Source organism: Monomorium pharaonis, unplaced genomic scaffold (genome assembly GCF_013373865.1).
Source record: "Monomorium pharaonis isolate MP-MQ-018 unplaced genomic scaffold, ASM1337386v2 scaffold_197, whole genome shotgun sequence".
NCBI classification, from domain to species: Eukaryota; Metazoa; Arthropoda; class Insecta; order Hymenoptera; family Formicidae; genus Monomorium; species Monomorium pharaonis.
In genome coordinates, this window is record NW_023415469.1 from 22,301 (window position 1) to 48,940 (window position 26,640).

At 35.4% G+C, this 26,640-nt stretch overlaps 2 protein-coding genes across 6 annotated transcripts in view; both read right to left on the reverse strand.

Annotated features, from left to right (window-relative positions):
* Window positions 1-10,797, reverse strand: part of LOC118648125 — a 27,288-nt gene extending 16,491 nt beyond the window's left edge. The window contains exons 1-2 of the mRNA XM_036294384.1: window positions 10,747-10,797; window positions 9,053-9,212 (exon numbers count right to left, since the gene is read on the reverse strand). Coding sequence (XP_036150277.1) covers window positions 9,053-9,212; window positions 10,747-10,797 — 211 coding nt within the window. The remainder of the gene's footprint in view (window positions 1-9,052; window positions 9,213-10,746) is intronic.
* Window positions 9,853-25,951, reverse strand: LOC105839125 (neogenin; the record flags this gene model as incomplete). 5 transcript variants are annotated; one of them, XM_036294382.1, is given in 25 exon segments in its annotated part: window positions 9,853-15,062; window positions 15,171-15,310; window positions 15,868-16,075; window positions 16,151-16,365; window positions 16,760-16,864; window positions 17,168-17,400; window positions 17,488-17,617; window positions 17,823-17,855; window positions 18,340-18,534; window positions 18,595-18,757; window positions 18,827-18,982; window positions 19,095-19,300; window positions 19,397-19,555; window positions 19,811-20,120; window positions 20,196-20,402; window positions 20,494-20,770; window positions 21,101-21,275; window positions 21,783-21,898; window positions 21,997-22,156; window positions 22,233-22,360; window positions 22,436-22,598; window positions 22,680-22,802; window positions 22,900-23,067; window positions 24,312-24,451; window positions 25,786-25,951. In XM_036294382.1, coding segments are annotated over 25 exon segments (4,175 nt in total), but the record flags the coding sequence as incomplete, so codon positions are not given.
* Window positions 25,952-26,640: the final 689 nt, after the last annotated feature.

Sequence of the window (26,640 nt, forward strand, 5' to 3'; positions counted from 1 at the left end):
CTATCGAGATTTTTTTGTCTCGCAGTATAATTTAAAACTGAAGAGCTGGCGCGCAATTTGAGCGGAATAAGCGCTTCGAGCGCCACTACAAACTGGCTGTAACGTATCGAAATAGTTCAAATTTCTTCACCAAAATTGTGCAGAGATTTTTGAATACCTACGCTTTCGAAAAATAAAAAAAAATAATAAAAAAATGTTTTAAAGTTTCACAGCAGAACGACTCCTCGATCAAATGAATTTCTATTAGAGGTACAACACGAGGCCACGTAAGGGAAACGTGTCAAAAAATCACTTCTACTCCCCCGCACGGTGATCGTGACTCCACGTACCTACCCCCGAAACCTTCTGACAAATTACACACGCCACGCGACGGAATGCTCGTGAAAAGAGGAGGTGGGGAGATCGAGACGCGCAATGTGATCTAAATTGCACCGTTAACCTCCACAGTGGGGCTTGATATCCCGTGAGATATCGCGCGATGGCGGGTAAATCATCAGATATCGTCGACCGGCGAACTTGGCCTTCACCTCGGCCGAGTACCTTCGATCGAGTCCACACAGAACGGGAATTCCCTCGAAGGACGGTTATCGGGATACCGTGCCTCGTTGACGGGACGCGCCGTCATTCTCCCACGTGCCACACGTGCGCGGCGCCGCGCGCCGTACCGACTTACGACGGAGAACGGGAATTTAAGAAGAAAGCGGGGGTAAGGGAAAAGGCGGAGGAGGGGTCGCGTGCGCCCAAAAAATCGGTGGGGCCTATCCACCCCACCCGTGACCGCCAAAATCCCGTAATTCGCCACTTGGCGCGGCCACGCGCGCGCGCTGCGGATCGATCCGGCCGCGATTCAGCGAATCCCGCGTGTGAGTCATCTTGCCTCCTCGTTGTGCCGCCTTCACGATGACCTTGAGGAAATAAAGACATTGGCCACGCGCGCGCGGATTATCGATGTTAATTCGTACGGGCGGCAAGCGGCGCGGCGCCGAAATTTCCCCGCTCGATCAGAAGATCGCGCGCGATCCGGAAATAGAGGGATACATCTTATACGTATGAATCCGCGGTGCGATGCTGGGAAAGCAGTTTTGAGTCGCGATACAACGCGAGTATCGAGTATCGAAAAGGTGGAGATCGTGACACATCGAAAAAAAACCCACTTTTTTAAAACATGTTTTCCTAAAATGCATGGAATCATCGTACTTCTTGGAAAAGTTCGTTATGTATCGCTGAATTGCATCAATAATGACATAATTGGATTCTTTTTTCCTTTCAATACAATCTTTTACGATAATGTTATTCGATCGCGTTATTGGATCCTCATTTTCGTTGCACGAAACGTATTTGTCACCTATAAAAGCTCGCGAGCGTCCGAAATAGAAGATAAATTACGCTTGCTGACATAAACGAAGTTGTTTCGCTCGCAAACCATAGATATTGCACAAATAGTAATAGTAGTAATAGTAATAGTAGTAATACAAGTGAGACTTGTATAAGAGCGGCTATATACGTATATTGTTAAATACCGTATCACCGAACACAGAAATAGCGTGCGCATATAACAACGCTTCCCGAAATATGTCGTTCCATAGAATCGTGACGAGGAAACGTATTACGACAAATAATGACCGCTACACGTGTAGTTAAATGCATCACTACAAGCTCGTAAACAAATTTGATCTTTTGATTGCGTTATCGCAAGTGCAAAAATGTAGTAGTTATCTCCCCTGTATTTTCGCATAAAAATATAAAAATATGCAAACATATCATAATTTTGAAGAAAAACAAAATTTTATAAATAATAAATAAACTAAACCGAGATGTGAAACGCAAATACGAGAAAAATAATCCTTTTTCAGTTAAAGAGGATCTTGATACCTACATTAAAAAAAAACAGACATAGTGATGGCAACTATAAAAGTGACTACAAGTTTTATATAGAATTAATGTCGAACAAACTATTTTACGGTTATTGCAATTACAGTTTCAATTAATATAAGAAAAAAATTAAAAATAGTTTGTTCAACTACGTACATTAATTCTTTCGAAAATTTTATAGTTACCATTACTATGTTTTTTCTGAGTTTTATTTCCTGCGTGAATTTTGTATAAAAAAATTTTATAAAATTGATATTATTACATTTATATATCTTGAAATAAATATAAATTTCATAACGCATTCACTCAAAGAGATAAATGAGATAATATTCCAACGATGCAGCAGGAATTTGCCCTGGGGAAAAATCTCGCTCCGAGTTACTCTCCGGAGGAAGAGGAATTCCATCGAAGACTATCGTGGGAAAACGGCGGAAGTGACGTAACCGTTCAACCAGATACGCTCGTTACTACTACTACTACTCGAGCGGAATTAACGCGCGTACGATCATAATGCGGCTCGCATCACTCGCGCCGCTCGCGTCCGACTTCACGCTGAGTCACGCCACTTCGCCGCGGTGATTATTCCCCGTCCCCGCGAAACGTCGCTGAGGCTATGACGGAATCACGAGATCGCGTTTTTATAATCCGACGAATTAAAGCGCTGAAACGTACGCGCGGCCGCGACGAATTAGCGAAGCGTTAGAAACCGACAAAACGGTGGTTCGGTCGGCGGACCATTCGGTTTTTGGCGGACCGTTAAAACTATCGATTGCTGATACGCTAAAAAAAGAAACCTCACCGTCACCGGTCACGCCACACGGTGGGTTATAGTAGGCTAGGCTCACAAGAATTGCCAGGGAGGTGCCGACAAGGCCGAACAAACTACATCTCCTCTCCCAAGGATTCGCGTCGGAAATCGTCTCGTAAACGAACCACAAAAACGTTTCCGGTAGAAAAGCCATTTTTAATTTTAAATTTCTTCTTCGAATTCGTCATCTTTGATCCTAGAATATGATATTAATAAAAGTTATTGTCAAACACATATATTATACATATAAGAATTGCCAATGTCGGTTTTACACCGCGGCGAACCTAATTTCTATAAATTTTACATTCTCCAGCTCATGTAAACTACACGCTGCATTTTTATCGGTTTTGAAACAGTTCGTTACATGAAGTCAGAATCCATAAGTTCACAAATTAAATTGGCAAGCAATTTTAAATTAATACCCAATGTTAACAAGCGTCTATAAGATGCCTCTTTCCCCTTCCAGAAAGATGATTGATAGGTACAAAAAGTATAGCAAGAAATATAATAAGACTCATCCGTTAATTGATTTCAAACAGATCCCTTATCTCTGAAACCGTTCCTATGCTCAACTTAAAAGAATTTCGCCATTACCCTTATGGAAAATTGTTTTCGGCGAAATTGGTTAGAATAGTAATATGTTGCAGTTCTCGGAGTCTTGATTAAAAGTTATAACGCTCGCAAAGTCCAAAAAACACCCCTTTTCATTATAAAAGAGGTCAAAGGTCGGGAATGTAGCTACCAACCGACACAGCATATGTTTGTAGCAACACACCGTAGCTTTCACTTCCAAGTATTCGTGCTACCTTGTCACGACGTTCATGGACCAGGATTCCTGGCAGTGACGTCTAAGAATCTAATATATCCACCAGGAAAATACCTAGTGCATTAGCTCTGCGATAATGGAGTCGGACTTCTACGGAAAGTTTTGCGTCAATTAAATCTTATCAATTATTTGAATGTTCACCAGTTGGGAAGACATTATCTTGCACACCAGGTATCTTATTAGATAGATAAGTTTATCATGTAAAAAATGATAGCATGTAAATAAATATTTAGCATTGATCTGTCCGATCTTTAAATCAACCCCTTTTATAATAAAGAATTGATTTTTGGATTTTGCGACCATTACGACTTTTAATCAGAACCTTCCGAGAACTATAATATTTTACAGTTCTAGCCAATTTCGCCGAAAGCCATTTTCCATAAAGTTAATGACGGAGTCCTTTCTTAGATGGCCAAAGACAAGCGGTACAATTTAGGTTAACTCAAATAATTCTTTTATAAATTACATTTAGCAAAACTAGTTTCGACTTTACTAAGTCCATGTCAATCGCAATACCATATTACTTGTCACAATCGAGTTTACATTGACTCTCTATAAGATTTACATTGTTAGTTTGTGTTAAGTTCTATGTGTAATAGACGTGTAATTAGATTTTAATAGTTTTAAACAATATGCTGTAATTTCATGTAGCTAGTTGTGAATAATTTTTCTCTTTTTAGTAAATATTTCTTGTCTTACAGACGTGATGGTTGGCATTAGACCATCTTGAAATTTCTTAATGATCAACGGTATCCCATTTTGGGTACCAACAAGGTACCATTTTGTATACAATTCGATAAAAAATTTGCAGTCACTCTTAAGTCAACAAATTTAGTCAAGTTAACAGATTTTTTCTCAGTGTCAAAAGGAGAAAGGGAGGGAGAAAACGGAATCCAGGGAATCGTATAAATACCGCGGGCATTCGGCACGCGATGGCTAAGCGAAAAAAAGACCTCCCCGTGCAAAGATATCGCGCCTACAGGGCTTTCAAAAATAAACCTCCACCCGGCCATATGCAGCCTTGATCCTCATGCACGCGAGGCCAGCGCATAATGTTACAGAACGATTTACGATTCCGGGGAAGGTCCGCGATTTACGACCGAGATTGCGCGTTCCCTTCAAATGCGAATGCGCTACAGTGAAACGCCATACGCACCCACTTCTGAAATAAAATTTACGCGTTATCCCGAACCTTCTTCTTGCCATAGGTATTCGCGCGTTCGAAATAACGGCGACAATTTCCCCTTTTTCTCTGAGCCAGCGCAAATAGCTGCCGAGTGTAATAATGATAAAAAATAAGGGCTCTCTTAGATAACGAAGCTTATTTCAAAGTGGCGCCCCACATTCCGCAGTTTTACGTTGGTGCGACTCACGAGGATGGAAGGAATGGATTGTTACTTCGCACATCGTGATCCTCGTGCTGGTTAATTACCGTATACAGAATTACGTTTATTATTGAAACACAAGAAACAAACGAACGAACAAAAGGTCAAAATATGATCTGCGCATTTAACTGTTGATTTAACTGCGCATTCAACTCGCAATGCTGAGCATTTCCACGTAAATTTTCTCTCTCTCTCTTTCTCTCTATTACCCTTTCCCTTCGACACGCTGGTACAGAAGGAGACTCGAACAGCCATATCTGGTGCTAAACGCGTGTCGGCAATGCTCATATTTCAGCGCCCGAGGGGCCGCACCCCCCCTCCATTCCCCCGAGATTCGGGTGACTCGCGCTCCCTCCCCCTGCTTCTTCCCGGAAGCCTGGCAACGGTGCGCTTCCTGCACCTCCTGCGCACCTGCAAGAGCGACCCTTATTCCAAAAGGGAGCGGGATACGCGTCCCGCACCGACCGCTGTGCGCGTCTACCCGGCTGTGATACGTGACGTCGTCGGCAGGAGGATGGCGACCGGGGTGGGGGACGGGCAGTAGTCGAACGGGTGGTAGTGGGGTAAAGCTATAAAAGTAGGGCAGTAGTGCGGTAGAGCAATCAATAGAGGTTGGATCATGGTAGGGTAAGCGGGGGAGAACGGGGGTGGAGGGGTATGAAACCGGAGTGCAAATTTGGTGACGCGCATGAAGGGAAGACAGGTGGGAGGGCATGGAAATGGAGGAGGAAGAGGGACTAAACGAATACATCACCTTCCCTCTTCCTCGGTGGATTCATTAATCCTTACGAACTGCCGCAAACGAGCGGTAGCTTCGTTTCACAGACTCACGGAATAAAGCGAAACTGGTGTATAGAATATAACCACGCTTGTAACATATACGGAATTTTAGATCCACGCAACGGCAGGAAACGTTTTAATAACGTTTATCAATGGAAGCAAGCAGGGCTCGGATTCGACTTTAATCAGAGAGAACATCAGTCAGAGTATGGAAAAAATAGAGATTATGTTACAAAATGATGACGCATATGATTCTGGGGTTCAATTACGAATCGAATGTATTCCGACCTTTTCAAAGGTCTTTTGACCTTTCAAAAGATCTCGTGCATATACAGAAATAATTTGCTCGAACCAAACAAATTCTAGGAATGTAAAATTTTGCCGCGATATGCTCGCCTACTACACAAATTTAATAAATTTGCAAATTCAATTAAGAATAGATCTTTATACACGGAAAAAAGGGTGTATTAATGGCATAATTAACACACGTGACAATCCAATTAAAAATAATTTTATTTAATGGTTATATTAATGAAACAAATCATATGCTCTTAGTTTAATAAAATGTTACTCATTTCATTAACCCTCCGTCTGTACATTTATTTTTACTAACACGGTTTGTAGACTGATCTCTTTTTGTCTTGTTCCTTTTTTTTAAATGTTAAATATATGCAAAAAAATCTGAAAAAATTCCTAATTACTTTTGAGTAACTACATTTAAATTTCGATAGTTATTTTGGTCATATATAAAAAAATTTTTTTATAATAACAATTTAAATTTCCCAAGATTGAAGAAATGGAACTTCGTAAAGAAATTCTTAACTTAATAACAAATTGTTAAGAAAAATTCTTTTGAGGTATTTTAGATTAAAGTATAAATTTTCAGAAAAAAATTGTTCTATGTGTCGGTTGCAAAAAGTATAATTATTTGCATGACTGAAAATAAGGTATTTTTCGGGTAATGAGAATATAATAAAATTTTTCACACAAATCTGTTCTTATTATAAAAAATTATAGTATATTATCACAAAAAACTTAAGTATATACGATGTAGAATGATTAAAATTGAAGAAATAATAATATTAACTATGTTTTTGTGCACAATCTAAACAAAAAATCGTGCGATAATCATCGCAAATTGGCTCGCCACATACATCACACAAAACCACGTTTTTTTATTATCTGCGGACGGACATACAGAACATCTTTTTTGTTTATTCATTTTTGTATTAGGATTAAAAGCCTGAGTAGAGTCATCGCTATTATTTAAAATTTCTCGAATTATATGACGTAAATAGCTTCTTAATGTTTTTATTTTTAAACAATGTTGCAAATGTGGCTTTACTAAATTGAAAGCCAAGTCTTTCAAAGAGTCACGCAGATTAAAAAAATAGATTTTCGCAAATAGTATAAAATTGACGAATTTATGCCAGCATGATCAAGCATGCCATAGAATATATACAAGAGCCAACGATCAGACATGTCCAAGAGCCCATTGTGATTAAATTGTCTTAAAAAAAAGCAGATTATGCTTGTAACTCAGGTAAAAATATCATAAAAATAACAAAACAATTAAGAAAAATACAAAAATCAAATATTTCTTACTGTCACGAAATACTAACACGGTCTGTACACTGAGTCTTTTTGGGAACACTTGAAAAGTTTACATGCTGTCGTTTTAACAACAAGTGTGGGATCGAAGCGTCCTTTCAGGTATGAGTACCTATTATTACTAAGTTTTTTTTATAAAGGGGAGCCAAGCTTTGCTTATCACCAGTTTTGTGGCTACACAAGTAAAAAATTTCGTTTGTTCCCTTTTGAGATCAGTGTACAGCTAATATCGTAATTGAATTTAGAAGATTATTTTCAATTGTACTGCTATTAACTAATGCTAGTAATAACGCTAGTAACATTATTTGTCATATACACGCAGAAAATTTTTCAAGAATTGACTCTTAAAACTATGATAGCCGTAAACTTCGAAGAATTTTACTATTATATAATTTTCTTAAAATTTAAATAATTAAAATTCTATTAAATTTTTGTTAAAGTATATTATAGTAAAAAATTCTTCAAGATCACGATTGCCACGATTTTGGGAGTAAATTCCAAGTGACAATTCTTTCCATGAGATTTATGTATTTCGTATTTTTCAGCTTTGAAAGTAAATTGTTCACTTATAATTTGAATTTCAAAGCCTGACACGAATGTTCTTTCTGAATCAACAACACGATCCTAACTTTACCTCTGGTGCTCTTTAAATCTCGGGTGTTAGATCGCAATTTGCGCAAATCTACTTCTTTTTGCGTTTTACGAAACGCTCCCCTCGGTTCTTTTTTCTTTTTACCGAAAGTGACGTTATATGTCCTGAACGTTCAAGATTGCGAGAAAAACCGGGAAAATCACCACCTCTGTTTCGAGAACGTGGGCGAGAGCGGATCTCTCGCTCGCCACTTGATAAACAAAAAAATCAGACGAGCTAACCGGGCGACTTGCGCGCGCGCGCGCGCTCACGTCGTGTGTATGCAAATGTCGCACATGTCCATTACGTTATTAAAAAAGTAGACGCTTTTTCATTCCGGGAAGATATCTTACAGAATCTGATACCTGACACAGTATCCGCAAAGTATCGCGACTCTTTTTACAGGGTTAAATAACTAAATTCAGCCGGGATTTGAAGAACGAGAAGAAAAAAAATGTGTTCTAACATTTGCAAAGCTTGATGTTCAGTAAACAATTTTATGTTCTCTACGAAATTCGCGTGTGCGTCGCGAACGGGGGTAGAATCTCATCGAAATGTATCCAATGTTGAATTGATTTTATGACAATCAATTAACAGCTGTTTTAGAAACTTTGCATATACACCTGTCGTGCTCGACAGCACGAGGTGGTGACGACTACGACGACGACGACGAGCTGACGATGACAGTAAACACGAGCGCGAGCGTGTGCACTCGTCCGTTCGTCCGTCTGTCCGTGCGTGCGTACGTGCGTGTATCGCGAAACGATATTCGGGGAAACCTGTGCGTGCTCGCGCTCGAAGAGAGGTTATGATGCACCTGCCGATACCGCGACGCGACGGGATCGGAGTCGAAGCACGAGGACGAGTCGAGACCGAAACTGTACGTCGTTCATCCCGAGGCTCCGTCCCTCGTCCTTCGAGGCGACGACGATCGTCAGAGGAGGCGAGGAGACGATCTTCCCAGCGCGAGCAGCAAAGTGTTTCACCTTCGCGGAAGGGGGAAAAGAAATTCGCGAGGAGGAAGGAGAATACGAGCGAGCGCGAGGCGCCGTGTACGACATCGTCTCGCGGCTACGTCCTTCCTCGATAACGGCGATAACGCGTCGGGGAGAAACGTATAGATAACGCTACTCACTTACCTAACTTCGCGCACACCCACGCCGTAACTTCACCATTTCGTTCACGATTTTCATCGCGCTCGGCTCGGCCGCGAGAGTATTGTTGTCCTGTGCTTTTTTTTGAAACCGCTAAACCGATCACTAATGCTATCTGTCGACGATTGAGCGAAGAGTGTGAAAGCTTCGGAGAATTTCAGAGAGGGAGCTCCCTCTCGGCGACGACACCGACGTTTGGCACGCGCCAAAATGTCCCTAGATCGGAAGCTGAATTTTGCAAACGCAATTGGCGCCAAGTACCAAGAATTTTAAATAAACCTTGTTATTTTATTACTATCGAAGATTTCCTTTTATTACTTGTTACGACGATTTATTACTACCACGACGGAATAATTGTATAAATTTTTGTTTATTCTTTAGCAACGTTTGAATTCATCGAAAATAAAGCAATACAGTTTTGAAAGCTTTGATATTTATCATATCTTTCAAAGCAAAATTGATATTATATATAATTTTTTTGTGTAAAAATGCAGATCACGCAAATGGGAATATTACAAAGTAGAATTAATCCAGCTGTTTTTTTTTTTTACAAAAATATAATATTAGGCAGTATTAAATGTTTATTTTTAATAAAAGTATTGTTGTTAATACTTTTAATGTTAAAAATAAATAACAATTATTGACCAATTTAATGTTCCCCAGTATTACATTTTTATAAGTAAAAGAACTTTAGATTAAATAAATTCGAATGTATTGTTTATATCGGATTCATTTTAATGTATAAGATCTTACTTCCGTTTTGCAATACGTAAAATACGAGATAATTTTGTAAAGAACATAAAATTGTTTATTGAATATCAAGTTTTACAAATATTATCACACACTTGTTATGAATGTTTTGTCTCGGGGCGGGCTTTCTTATATCGTATATCGTACAAATATAAGAATTGTATATATAATAGCTTATATATATAATATATAATATATATAAATACTTGATCATCTCTTATATAAAATGGCGGTGTTATTTTTTTCATATTTATGTACATCGATAAGCCGGTCGTTCTTTCGCCGATTATACATCGTCGAATTTCATGTGAATGTTAATCTAGATAATTGATTTACCTAACTAATTTATAAATGCAAATGCGGATGATCGATTCGTTGATGAGTAATGTGAGAATCGGAGCTGTATTTTACGCGACGCGACGGTCGAATGCAAACCAGCCTCTAATGTTTCGTAAGTTTTCGTCTGTTTATCCGGAAAAATCGGCGCGCACACGCAAACGAAAAAGAAATAATCAATAAATAATTAATGTTATATAGATAAATATATACGCTATTTATGCTATAGTTATACGCTAATTATACTTTTGTGGTAAAATATTCTCACAGGCCTTCTGAATAGGCCTGTTCTTCAATTAAAAAGTAGCCGACGCTTTTTTTTCTCTCAACAGCGCAATATAGATACAACTTTTATATATATATATATCATATATATACTTAATGTACAAGCTGTTCTCTTTATCGATATAGCTCTTATATGTTTCCTCTCGCGATTACAAAAAGCTTGCACAATGCTCAACATACCGTCAACATAAAAACAACAACGCAGTGCAAAACGTCGGTGTCTCTTCGAGAAAAACGTATCGCGCGCTTATTTAATAACACATTCTCTTTTAACTAACTTATGTATATAAAAAATATAAAACTGTTACGTTTGATGAACGAAGTCCGGTGCGATCAAACACTGGCAATGCTTGCAACATTTTTCTTTTCACAATGTTATAATTCACAAAAAAAATCAATTCTAAGAAGAGCGATTATCTAATTAGGTTTTTTTTAATTTAAGAAACTGTTATCTTTTTGAAAAAAATATTTTCTCCATAATCTTAATAATCAACATATACTCGTCACAATTTTTAGAAAAAATTAGATCATGTGTACTAAAAAAAAAATTTGCATATTCTTTCGAAAAATATTGCAAAAAAATTTATCGGAATAATAAGCAAATCAAATTTTGATTTAAATTTAATATTTTTGATTAAAGTATTACACTTACTGTGATTCACAAAATATATATTTTTTTAATATAAATTTAATAATATATTTGCAAATATATCAATTCACATAAAATACTTAAGACAAAAGTAATATTAACTTAAAATTGTTCTATGTACATGTAAATCGCGCGTCGGGCGATATCATCTACGTACTGTCGCACCGGCAAATAACATGCGATACTCTAAATACAAAAATTATGATACAAAAATTATTTTTCCCATTGTGCTTGAAAGACTCCAAATCCGCGAGGAGTCTGTCACAAAATTTGGCAGCGCCTATACTAGAGAGTATCGCCTATTACTTTTTTCGCAACGCATCCGAAAATCAGGATGCTATATCAAGATTCATATCATGCGAGTTACTGGGAAGTGAGTGATATATATGTATATATATATAAAGAATCGACATAACTAATATTAAGTTGACAAATAAGTTCGCTCGGTTTTTGCTTCATTGCAGGTTCATTCTGATTCACTCTTTTTTCTAGACGCCATCGCGCAAATCGCATGCGCATTTGAAAGATCATATTTCACATTACCTTTCTGTAAATTTTGGTTTGGCTAACATTAGTATTGTATGTATTGCACAGCTGTGGAAGTAAATAACGTGCATTATCGTCACATTTTGCTCTATTATTTCAAAAAAGGCAAATAAACTGCGGAGACTCATAAAACGATATGTCGTGGCAATGATGCCTTAACAAAACGTATGCCAGAAAGTAATTTGCTAAATTTTGTTCTGGAGATTTCGACGTCAATGATACGCCCTGCTTCGGTCATCCGATTGAAACTGATTCAAGTGATATCAAGATAATCATCGATACATATCCATCCCAATTAATGCAGGAGATTGACATTCTTAATATATCCCATACGCGTAGAAAATTATTTGTACCAGCTGGTATATGTTTTTTGGCTTAATGTTTGGATATTGCATGAATTAATCGAGACTTGGTCACTCGCATATCCATCTACTATTCGCGGAAACGTCGAGAAAACGATCCATTTTTAAAGCGGATGTTGACGAGCGATAAAAAATGGAAAAAAGTGGTCAATAATTGAATGAAATTTATTTTGTGTATCAAAAAAATTGTATTTTATTTCACTACAAAAAACGATCAAACTTATTTGCCGACTCAATAATTAGTTTCAAAAACTGCTTCTTTCTCTGGATAACTTGAATGTCGACTAGCATTTTTGTGATTTTTCAATTTAATCATAAATAAATATCTCCTGTCTCCCAGTAATATATATAAGTTTGTCTTAAAGTAAAAGAAGACGTTCAACTTATATCACTCGAATTCTTCCCATCTCGCGTCGCGTATAACGTCCTTAATATACAAGATCTTTGTACAATGCTTCGAAACGCTATGAAAATATAAAAGTGTCCCAAAAGTGGTCGAGTACGATTCGAAATTCTATAAGCATATTATTATTTCGCAGCAATGACAATCGTTGTATTTCATTGATCCGAATTTGAATTCGAACGCGCCCCTGTGCGTTTCCTTAAATGTTTCATCAGATAAAATGTTTAGCAATTGGAAGGAAATATGTACGTATGTACTTTGATAGATATGCATTAATGAATTGGCAGTAAGTGGTTTATAGAAAATGTATCTGGATAGAGAAATATGGACATATGTATATATCTCGACGATTTCCAACGCCAGTGAGAATTGAGCATTGCGTTATAAGTTTACAAAATTTCTCCTAAAAGCTGCGTTCTCCCGATCGCGTTCCCGAGTAAGTAAAATACAAATCTACATACGAAGTATGTATATATCCCACTAAAAATATCTGTATACAAACTTTTTTCTTTAATAATACTTTAACTTGCAAGGGCGACACGGGGGAGAGAATGAAGCTTATTTTCAAGCGAACCACATTCGTCGAATAACGCAATTTTTTTACCTCTGCACTGGAACATATGAATTCTCGAAGCATAACGACGGATCTGAAAGTATTGGTACGAATTTCGGTCTGAAAGTATTGTGCTGCTTAATCTCGTGAAAAAATTTCCGCGTACGAGTCTCGCGTATCTTTCGCGACCGATGTCTAAAAAATGGACCTTGTTACGCTAAACAGCCTATCATATAATACCCATAATTATTCGCCTACAATCAATTAACTCTAAAATAATATTTTCCAATGAGATCGTAATATATACTAGGTGATTGGTTCAACAAAAGATACGCGCATAAAATCATTTTTAAATACAAGCTGCCTGGTATGTCGAGTGCACCCGTATAGAGCGGCTTAACACAAACATACGAAGATTGTCCGAAACGAGTTACTGAAGCGTAAAACAAAATATTCCTTAGTGAAAATAATTTTTGTAATATATCATAATATTTTTAAGAATTTTTCAAATTTTACATTCATAAAAATTTCTAAAAAAAATATCTTAAATTAATTCAAGTAAATCTTCTTTGGAAATTATCAAATGAGGAGTGTGATGTTTCAATTTAAATTTAAAAAATCTGAGGAGTTTTTAGAAAGTTATAAAATCATAAGATACTCTTAGTAGTTCAAAATAAGATTTTAATAAATTTCATTTTTAATAGTTTTTGAAAACTATTACATAAATATTATATATATTATATAAAATATTATATTATATATAAATTATATTATAATATTATATGTAAATTAAGCGGGCTTTATTCAGCTTAAGTATCTTACAAAAAAGTACCTTACCTTTTGAAAAATTCTAAAAAATTATATGAAAAATTCTAAAAAAAATTTTCACTGAACTTACATCGCGCTTACATCGAGCAAGTCATCAGTTCTATGGATCAGTCCCGTTAAATGTAAAAACTTATTCCGTTTCTAAATTAATCTTGTAAAAATGCGGATAAGTTTTGCCAGAGACTTCAGAATATAAAATGTGCACAATAAAACTCATCGCAAACCGATCTTAATAGATACAAAAATAGAATAAATATTTCTATTCTCCGCCTATATCATCTTGGACCGAACTGGCTCACACGTGTCCCCCCCATCTTTTCAAGCGTAAATATGGCATCATTAGCGAGTCGATGAGGAATATAATTATACGAATACATGAAATAGCGACAAGTGACGCTTGAGGCTTTTCGTTGGGGACAGCAAGGCGATTTTCTTCTTTTCCCTTTAGGCAAAACCACTCAGATCAACGCGCATAAAAGCATAGTATTTACTCAAGGGGTATCATTCGATTAAATTATTTTGGATTTTTAATGACGTAGATATTTAAACAAAAAGAGGATAAAGAAAGATGTCTTTGCGACAATCTTTGCTTGCGCGACTTGATTATATTATTGTACATTGACTTTCACACATCGTAGAAAAACACGCCAAAATTGATCGTGTCGGATAATTTAGGTTCCGATCGGTATACGCGTCCAGCACATTTATACGCAATTATATTATATAAACGTCTATAAACATGAAAGCGTTTATCGAGCTTTCTCGACGGCCGATTGCGGCACGACACTTGCTCGTGTTATCAAAAAAATACGTCGCAAAAACAGGACGCTGTCAGATTACACATTGGCAAGTACGATATTGAGTTTTACACTCAAAATGAACAACGCTAGTACCAGAGAGAGAAAAACACGACGGAATAATCTGGTGAGCCGTTGTCTGCCATGTCTCAATTACATTGTTAAATTGAACATTTGGATCACGTATTAATTGCGCCGTTCATCGACGCTAATTATGTTCGTTTTTTATACGTAATCCTGATAATAATCGTACGAAATTATTGGGAAAGAATTCAACATAAATGGGGACAAAATAACGATTAATTTTACCTCTCAGGTACTAACATTGAGAATGTGGCATTGCAGTCTATCCATCAGTTAGGATGGCACAAGGTTTAGGAACCTACTTTAGCATTCAAATTCCGATGCTGTTATGGCATTCAGATCTTTCATAAGACCCTCTAAGTTGGCCATTTCCTGATTCAATTCTTCGGTGCTGTACGAAGGCTGTAACCATAATTAAGCTTAATTGAAACACAATCAAGCGAAATAAATTGAAAACAAATATTACGTAGCTAAATTATTAGGGATGTATAATATATAATAGATTTTTACCTTTAACCGTTCAACTTCCTCTGACGTATGCGCTGGATTTGACACAGAAGCTAAGCGATTCTTCGTTAATTGCGACGACGAACTTTGCGGTTTTTTGTACGGACTTCCGGACATTGTTGGCCTTACTGTCACTTGTGACACTGCAGTTACGAAAAATAATAAAAAAAAAAAAAAATCGTTAGATTTTCTCAACTTATCAATAATTGTTAGTGTTTAATAATTAAGTAATATGTTTGAAAAAAGAGACCCGAACAACACAAACATAATTCTTTACATGGTTTTAATTTTTAAAATCCTCTAATATGTTACAAATTAAAAAATTAAAAAATTGTAAAAAGGAGCTATTTTTTAAGTGTTTTACTATGTTATGACAATATAATACGCAATAGAAGATTTTCATTCAATTAAAAATTGTTATATTAATTTTTATAATCAAATTTTGAGTTTGTTACGTAATTCGTAAAAAAATTCAAGAGTACCATATCATGTACCATATCAAATTTTCAACCTTCGTTAAATTTAATTATAAAAAATTATATTTTATTATATTTTTAAGAATTTTTCATATTTTAATTTATAAAAATTAAAAAAAAAACCTTAAATTTCTTCAGAGTTTAAGTTTTTTTGAGAATAATAAAATTCGATATTTTTGGAATCTTAAACTTTTCACACATAGTAATCAATCAATAATACTAACCACCATGCTTCTGTTGCGCTGGCGTTGAAGGGGCACTCTGCGGCGGAGGAGCCGGCACGCTGAAGCTCTTAAGAGGATGGCCTTGTAACCGCTTGCTAGCATTATTCTCTACCCCAACGGTATTACTCATCGGTTGAGTGCTATTACCATAATGACCGGAGGTATATTGAGTGTTTCCACTGTACGACTGTCCGCTCGTATATGACAACTAAAGAAATAAAATAGTAATACATAATTCTTCCTAAACACAAATAATTCATACTACAGATATACGAAGTCCTACCTGACTCTGTAATGGCTCGTACGAGGAGTTAGGTATGTTACTGGAATCTGGGCTGGATTCTGGAGTTGGTTCTAACGTGACATGCGCGCGATTTAAGCTATATTGAGCGACCGTTCGTGGATAGTTCTGTCTCACTGATGATGTATCGCTGCACGAGGTGTGAATAGTTGGCTGGGACATGCTGCTGTTCACAATTGGCGTAGCCGTGGCTATAGCTGTAACAAGTCAGAAACTTTGATATCTACATTGAAACAGTGATTGTTGGTAGGAATTATGCGTTATTTCGTTGTTTGTACATGTTTGCTTGTTGTAAAATAATAATAAAATAATTAAAGTAATTCAATCGCTTCAATATACAAAGATCCATGGTGATAACAATTCTCATATAATAACTCATATCTTAAGATTTTAAAATTGAAAAAAATATCCTCACTTTTTTTCAGAGATTTCTTCAAAAATTAGAATAAAAAATTTAAAAAATCTTAGAATATTTTAGAATTTATATACAATTTTCTAGATGGACATTCTCAAAAATTGTATATAGAAAAATTTTCACCAGGGATTTGCATCACTGCAGGTATTGTAAGCGACAACATTACTACTACTTACGGTGATGCAAAGGTGCACTATCAACGGGAAGTGTAATTAATTTAGGTTTATGGCTTCCACGACTGTGTTGTCTGCTCAGGGTTGAGCACTTCTCGTCAGTATTACCTAATAGAAAATAAGTGAAATGCAACCCAATAACAAAAAATCAGAAAAACTTTAAATCAAATATGTGAAATTTCTTGCTTTTTCGTTTTTTTAAGTGCATTGTACGAAATTGAAATAATTTAAATACTTAATTTAAAAGTAAAATTACACCAAAACAGTATTGTAACAAAGGAATTATGTTAGCCTTGCTTATGCAAATCAACCGAAAGCGAAATTGCTGTTAGTTTGTGATGTGATTAGAATGCTTCCTGTGATGTTTGATTTGTGATAGCGCAGCAGCATTCTCTGCGAAAGCATACTTACCCATATAACTTGGCACGTAAGTACGTTTATCTAGTGAACTGGAATTTCCATGTATGTTATCTTGATTATAGTCTGGATTGCTTGATCTTGGTAGCGTATTGCTGGTGACACCGCTAGTAGAGGCTTCACCATTTAGTGATGATTTTTCAAGCGCCTTCAGCTCCATTTGATCATGATGAATCCACAAATCCGGTGGTTTAATATTTGTTTTCTGATTCGAATCTTTCATATATCTAAAAATGATGAAAAACATGGATTATTTACCCGTTATGTTTTATAATTGCAAATATGTGTAGAATTTTTCAATTACAAAGCCATACCCTTTCTTTCGATCTGGCGAGTTTGGATTACGTTTGCAGCACACCACGACCACTACCGATATAGCAGTGATAAAAACGATAGAAAGGCCCACTATGATGTAAATCAATATATTAGAGAAGCCTCGGCCATCTGAAAAAAAAAAAAAAAGATAATTATGCTAGATATGATTAAAATTCAAACGTCATATATTTTATTCTTCTAAAAGAGATTATTCTTACTTCATATTCCAAAATAGCAAATATAAATTTTATAATAAGACATGCTTAGTAACATGCATAATTAGGATGATGGAGGAAGAAAACATAACATTGGGACAAACACTGGGATATCTTACCTCGACCATGCAATTCATCATCCATGCCATTGCCTACCATAGAAATAAAAATAAACATAATAATTAACATATACTGATTCGTGGACAATAAAGCAGACAAAAACAACATAGGCAAATAATTCTACGCATTCCTATAGTTAAATTAACACAAGCATTATTTTATACATATACTACACTATTTAAAATTAGAAGCACATGCGATTTCCTTGTATCTTACGAACAGTTAGGTATAAAAAAAGTAAAAAAGAAAAGAAGTTATGCAAACTATATTATAACAAATGTTTTTCTCCTTTTTCTTTTTTTCCATAAACTTTTCAAAATTAAAAAAGAATTTTCTAAGAAATAAATTCTTATACAAGACATTCTTTAAAATCTTTTTTGCACCAAAATAGTTACTTTTCGTAAGATAGAAAATTACAAACGTTTCCAAACTTATGAAAGTATACACATTACGCTATATAATTATTTAACATCAATTTACATCAATATGATAAATAATAAGAATCGAATTATTTACTTTGTGGCGTTTTAAATGAGACTGTCGTGGAGAATGGCCCATATCCCTTCGAGTTACGTGCTTGGATCTTGAAGTAATATAATGTGTTAGACTGTAACCCCTTCACGATAGCATCCACCTTGTCGCCAATGACACCTTCAACTAGCCAATCGCGGTCCCATTTCGTGTTGTCAGTGGAATAACTTATAAGGTATCCTAAAAATTGATATAATTTAGTAAAGTATTTTAGTCTTGAAATTTAAAAGCATCACCAACCTGTGATTTGTCCATTAGGTTGCTTGGGAGGTTGCCATCGCAGTAGAACGGAAGTTGGACGATCTTCGATAGTTTGAATAATCAGATCCCGAGGTGCCGTGCTAGGCGCAGCTTCTTGCGTTTGATTTAGAACGACCATGCTCCATGGCGAGCTTCGTTTACCCTGTGAAAATTACGCTATAGAAAATTTGTATTTTTGAAACGTTAGATTGCAACCTATGTGTCTTTTTACCTTGACCAGTTTAACAGTAAATTCATACTGCGTGTTGGGTTTTAAATCATGAATCATGCAGTTGAGATCAGTAGCATTGTAATATTTGTATCTTGGGCTGCTGCTATGATGGTAGGACGTATAACGTACCACGTAGTATCGACTATCGGTGATATACTAAAAATAAACGTTTTCACTATAGATATTTCTGTCTGACCTTTTCGTTATATGCATTATTTTATAAGATCTTATAAAATACAATACAATTATATATATGATGTAAACGTACTTGACTTTTCGACAAGGTCGTATCTGTCCAATAGAGTACAACAGTAGAAGCCGAGAGCACGATAGCTTTAAGGCCAACAGGTGGTATTAAAGGCACTGCGGATTCAGATACAAAACGTTCAGGAGTTCTCACATTCGCGTATGCTGGTTGACCATCACCATTATTATTTGTTGCTCTTAAAGATATTACGTACTCCGTCAATGGTTCTATAATGGAAGAAAACAGAAGATTAGGGAAAATAAAATTTAAAATATTTTAAGAGTTATGATTAAAAGTAGAATAATTTGTCGAGTGTTTTTTACCTATAGGCTTAATAGCGTAGGATCGTTGCTTTCCATCAAGAACCTGTATCTCAACATCGGGATAACCTTTGCCCCAGCCTAATTTATACTTTCTTACTTTAATGCTTTGATCTTTCGGGGGATGCCACGATATTAGTATAGAATCCGCCGTCGGATTCACTGCAATAATAATGCAAAAACAATTTATGAGTCAGCAATTAAAATGTTATTTAATTACTGGTGTAAAAATTTTTCTTAAAATTCTTTATATAATTTTTTGTCATTTCTACATAAATATAGAATATTTTTAAATTCTTAAGTAGCCCCTAGTCGAATAATACTGATATTGTGTGTCTAGAGATTGTTTTAAAATATAAATAATTTTTAAATTAAAAAAATATGGGGTATTTGGGATATTGAGAACTTTTTTCTCACCTTTCAAATTACTGGGTATATTAGGTACTTTTGTTTCGTCCAAATCGTTCTCGTACGTTTCTATCTTCATCCATTCCGTCCAAGGTCCAGTTCCATTGACATTGAAGGCACATATGCGAACTTGATACACAACATGTTTCTCGAGCCCATTGAGTACGTATAAACGCTGATTTCCTTCAGTTGTCACAGTGATCGGGGATCGCCGATCTCCGGATCGGGGGTCGTGCGGATATCTGCGGTAGCGTATTCTATAACCTGTGATGATCCCATTCTGTCCCTCGAGCGGAGGTTCCCATCTTATGATAATACTCTGAAAAACACACATTTAGTGAAAATTCCTCTGTACTTTACCGACATTATTTCTAACGTATTTAGATGGTATTACCGTCGAACTAGCTGCTTCTAAAGTAACGTTATGTGGTGGTTGCGTCGGTTGTGCGCTGTGAGTCCGAATCATGATATCCTTACTAAACGCGCCTGGACCATTTTCATTGACCGCTTGAACTCTAATACTGTATTCCGTATAAGGCACGAGATCTACCAATTCATACGTTGTACTAGTAGTTTCACGCGTTACCTCTTCACCGTCGCCCTGAAAACATGATAACATTGAACATTGGATAATAATTTCATTTGATAATATCAATCAACGTCAGTTCTATTTGCAGAAAAAGTTTATATACCTCCATAAATGTAATAATATATTTAGATATTCGACCATTTATAACTTGTGGCTCCTCCCATGATAAAGTAATACTCATGCTGCTCGTCGCATGACCTTCCAGATTCATTGGAGGTCCGGGAACGTTAGCCTCTATTAACGTTGTAACTTGTAATACTTCACTAGGAGCACTCATTCCTCGAGAATTTTGTGCAACCACATGGAATTGATACGTCATACTAGGCTGCAAACCACGTATCATAGCCTCTAGCTTTTGCTGTGTGTTGACAACTCTTTCCCTACAAAAATAGATAACAATTGGTTATTTTATACTCGTGTCTTGGTAACAATTTTTTCCGAAATTTCCAAAATTTCTGTACAATTTTATAACTTTTAGTAATTATTCTATATATGTATGTGTAAACATTCTAAAATATTTTAAGATGATATTTCAATATTTTAATTTTATTTTATAATTACTTTGAAGAAAGCTTATATCTGAAAAAGTTCGAAGTTTTTTTTCAGAAATCTTCATAAATGTAAAATAAGACAAATTCTTAAAAATATTACAGGACATTATGAAAATTGTTTCACTGGAGTATTCTCATTTATTCCCATAGAATAATTACCTCATGGCTCCCTCCTGTTTGTAATGTATGAAATAGTTGAGAGTGTCACTGTTCGCGTTTTCTGGCTCCTGCCACCGTAGCGTAACGAATCTTGCAGTAACGATGACGAGACTCAAGTTTCTCGGTGGTGAGGGTACACCACCTCCGTCAAACGCTTCCAGAATGTCTGTATCATCTATAAAATGGGAGTCCGGATTGTAAAGGGAATTAGGATATTTAAACGAACTCGGAAGGAGATCTGCGGGATCATCGGAGGGACTTATTGAAAGTGGAGGACTCGGCATATGTGACGAGAATGTGTGTCCTAAGAGAGTGCTCGGATGCTGCCACGTCTTATTATACAACTGCCGATGCAGTAATAATTTTTTCTTAGGAACTGTCTTGGGAGTAGTTGTTCTATGAGGATTTGCTACCTCTGCATACGCGATAGTTAGCATGCAGAACAGTTAATTGACAAGGGACACGTGGGGAAAAGAAATAAAGAGATAAAATTAAAACTTCAAAGAAATAAATGTCAAAATAGAAATAAAACAAAAAATAACTAAAATAAATATAAATAAATATAAATAAATAAAAATAAAATAAAAAACTTTAATATTTATTAACCTATACAAATTATAATATTTATTAACAAAAGAAAATGTGCATTTGGAAAACGATTTTAGCTATCTGCGAAACTCACTAGGCTGGTTAATCGTGAGACGTGCTGAGGCTTGAATACTACCAGCAGGGTTCACTCCCATGCATTGGAAAATTCCTGCATCTATGGGTAACAGTCCATTGATTCTCAGATTGTATCTAAAAATGAAGATATTGCGAATATTTTAACGATAATAACTTATTAAACACGATTTCACACAATTTCCTCGGAAGGACAAAATTTTCTAAACAAGTACCCGTTGACAATTTGCCAGTATGCACTCAATGTGATACGTTCGCCGTTCTTCAACCAGGTAATTTTCGGTTCCGGTTTTCCATAGATCTCGCATTCAAATTCTAGATCCTGACTCTCACTTGCCACTTTATCCTCCGGCTTCTTTACAAACTTCGGTGGAACTAAGATTTAAATTAAAATCGTCGTTTAATCGGGGCAAAGTTAACAATTAAAACCTCATATATGCCGCAAATATACCTTGTACGATTAATTCAGCAACTGCGTCCAAAGATTCAACCATATTTTCCGCGCGACACTGATACGAACCATGATCCGATTCTCTGATATTCATGATCATGAGACTAGAGGCTGCGAGTTTGCGATATCTTGAAAATATATCTCTCGTAAATATCATATTCAGATTTGTATTTCGTATTGGCTTTCCAAGTTAATTAATATACCTAGAGTCGAGTGACGTCAAATCAAGAGCGATACCATCTTTAAGCCAAAGAATCGTCGGTTTTGGATAACCGTTGGCAGCACATTCCAGTGTCACATCAGATCCTTCAGTGGCTATTTGTTGCAGAGGTTGTGCGATGAATACTGGAGCGCTGGACCCCTCATCTGACCGAATAAAATACTCATGAATTTAATTGTGTTTCATTAAAGAGTTTAATCAGTTTATTACTCAGCGACGAAACTTACCGATGTCACTAGATAATAAACCTAATTGTGCTTTGTTACTCAGTCTATATTGGCCATAGCCGCTAGCGTTACATCTGTACGATCCTACGTCGTGATACTGAACATCGTCGATTTCTAATGCGCCTGTGGAAAAACCAGCGAAATAAATGCCACGACAATAATTAACATGCGGATTACAATAAGGAAAACTTAATAAAAAAATTGTGAACATCTATTGTACCTGACGGTAAGATTGTCATTCGACTTTTATCGAGCATTAAAGGATGTTCATCCTTTAACCATTGTATCTTTAACAGACTCGAGGAAGCCGGCAGCGCACAACTTAAATATGCAATCTGTCCTGTATAAACCATGGTATCCTGAGGTTCCCTTTCAAAACCGGGGAGGCCTTTAAAGAAAGTTAATATTATATTCATCGGTACCGGAAGTAAACGATTACGTTTCAGAGCAAAGAAAATTATTTCTTATTCTCTGACAATTTTGATCATCCTGAAATATATTGTAATACAAGTTTAAAATTATATTTGAAAATATTCCAATTATTCACGATATTTTTGAAGATATGCGCTGTTAGATATTAACATTTAATACTAAACATTAATATATAACTCATAATAATATTTGATTATATAATATTAATTTAATATATAATATTAATTTTTATTATATAATATTAATTAATATATAATATTAAATATTAACTTTACTAGTTTTTTGCATAACGTTTTTCAAATTGTTTTAAATAACTCATATTAAAGTTTCAAAAAAAAAAACATACTACAAAAGAAGATAAGTGATAGAAAATCCAACAAGATTTTTATGAAAGCGAATCCGCTATCAGAATTTTTTCAATGTATCAATGCTTCAATTGCACTGATTTTGTTTTTGATATTGAAGAAAAGACTTCAAAGTCTTATTCAAATATTATTTAAAAAAAAATCAAAGTTTTTCTCATACAAAAAGAAATTAATATTTTTAATATTTACACAGGTTTACAAAACAACAAATAACTCATTCTTATATGTTTTGTAAAATTTTAATTTTTTCTAAAAATAACGAAGTCAATAATTTAAATGAGTTTATTATTTACCGTTTTGTAATAATAAATTTTTCAAAATTATAAAAAGTTTAAAAAAATTGAGTGACAAAAGTTGTCAATATGTTTATATTAAATATTTAAGAATGTTAAATACATTTCACAAATTAATTTTTCATTGAATTTCTTTAATCACAACATATCTTAAGATGATTAAAAATCCAATAAGTTATATTTAACCTGAGAATAATCATTTAATTTTTTGTGGAAAAACAATCTAAAATAATTTATACAATTCAATTAAAAGTTGCTATTATTAATTACATATTAAACATTGATTAAAATTTATTAATATTTAAGATCATTATAAAATTATTCAATATTTTCTATATGTAAAAAAAATAAAAGATAGATATTGATTCTCGGTTAATAAAGAAAATTACTGTGAGCTTAATTTTCTCGCCGCTGGCATAAAAAATGACTATTCCCAGATTACAGCTCGAAAAAGATTGTTTCCACATAAAAGTGACATTAAGGATTATTTTTCTCGAGGTATCTTTGAGCACCCTAGGACTTTGAAAGACATAGATACTAACTCGCTAGTTTAATTGTAGCTGGCCGAGAAACAATCGCTCCGACATTGTCTATGGAGGCTAAGCACTGATAACTTCCAGTTAATTCTGCACTACCAGCGTACACGCTATTTATGTACAAGGATCCATTCGCTAGCTGTGATCTACAAAAACAAAATTGAGAATTGTTCAAAATCTGAATAAAAGGATGGTAACGGGAAATCTCTCCAAACAAATAACATTTTTCAAGTGTCAATTAAATTTTTTAAATAAAATTACTTTTTTAATGGAAATTTATTCTCCTCATTCTGTGCATAAAAGTATTAGAGTAAAATAATAGAAAAATAAATAGTTTACAGATATTTTATACTTTATAAAAATATTTCTTAAATATATGCATTTAGAATATACATAATAAATGTTATAAAATAAATACGCGTTACATTTAATGAGGTACTTGTACCCAATATGGCCTTGTATCTAATTTGGCTCACTCCGCATTTTTAAATAGTTACACAATGAATTTCACAGATAACGTTAATATATCGCTCAGGAAGTCGATATGATGTATTATGCTAGTTAACTATTCAATATCTCCTCTCTACAGTATGTAATCACACTTTATTCAAATTATGTTGCTCTGAATCTAAAATTTCACAGGTAAGTTTTTGCTTTGTGTAACTATCACGTAACAATTACAAATATCAACAATTCATCTTATTGTAACTCTTTATTTATGTTTTTCAACATTGTATTTATTTTAGGTTTTTATTAAACCATCTTGTTTATAATTAAAGAAAGAAAACTTTTTGTATTGTGAAACTATTATGGCCAGGAACACTACTTATAAAAACACAATATATTTTATTAATATACAAGAAAGTTAAGAATTTGTTTCTTTATTTAATGTTTAATTTTTGATTAGTATTTCTTGTCTTTCTCTAGTTAGTTGAAGCTTTTTGACAGGTAAAAGATAACAGCATTTGTAGTAAATAAACACAGTTAATTATTTAATAAATAACTATATATGTAATTTTGCCATAAGTATGTCAATAAATGCTTAATTAAACATATTGATTTTGTTATTTCGCATTTTTTCAAAAATATTTACGAAAAAGAGAAAAATATATAGCTGGGCCACATTGGGTACATATGTAATTAATATGGCCTAAGTGCTATGTTTCTGTTAAATCTTTACTATACTTATATAAATAATTGAAAATATTTCATATATTTTTTTTGGTTTCAGAAATGTTTCCTACTATAAATCTGACTCTTATTTTTCAATTTCGTATTCATCAAAAAATCACAAAAATCTCCAAAGGGAGAAGGAGGGGCGCATATTAGATACAAATACGTTATATTAATTAAGCAATCTTTTTTATTAAAAAAAATTTTTTTATATTTTAAATCAAAATTCAAAAAGTGAAAAAAATTGGCGTCTGTATGTGACACTTGAAAAACATTACTTATAAGAAGTACAATACACGCGTATTACCGATAACTATCCCCGATGAACGTGATCGGTTGACCGTCGTCCGTACGCCAATGTATAGTTGGCGTCCCGAAGACGCTCTTTGCCTCGCAGTCCAGTCTCGCAGGACCTCCCTGCTCCACCACCACATCCCGCGGCTCGATAGTGAAGTCCAAGCCTCCCGCGTTGACTGCGAACAGAGGGGAGGGAGAGAAAGATTAACGACGGAGGAAACGACGTTTCCCTCCCTATAACGAGATCTTCTCTAACGAGACAATCTCTGCTGTCTTCGCGAAATTCAATTTGTCAGATAGAGCGATTCGCGTTTCCGGATAAGAATCCCCGCGACATCCCGGCGCACGGGGACTTCCCCCTCCAATGTTTATGAAAGGGGGATGTTTAACGATCACACCCGGTACCCTCATGTTAGAGGCAGCGCTATTGCGCTATCGAATTTCGGACCCCGCTGTTATGCGTCCCGTGACCCATTCGTGCACTACTTAGGGGTGTAGATGTTAAAAGGGGGCGGAGGAGGAAGAGCCGGCGTATCGGATGGTTCGTCCAGAAGGGAGAATCGGAGAGGGAGAGGGGCGCGGGACGATCTGAACAAAGGGTCGTCCACCCTATACAGGGACGAAAGTTCCTGCTCGCCCAGCTTTAGCGAGACGGTCGAATGCCTGAATTCTCTCTTTTTCCCTTTGTTTCTTCCTCGTGACCCCTAGCGCGAACGCGCTATCGCGATACAAGACGATTTAACATTGCGAATCGACTGTGACAAAGAGGGAAAGGAAGACGAGAAAAGCGAGGGATAGGCTGCTCTGTTCGAAGTGAATTTTTATGGGTGACAAGGCGAGAAATCGCCCTAAGATGATCCTTTTG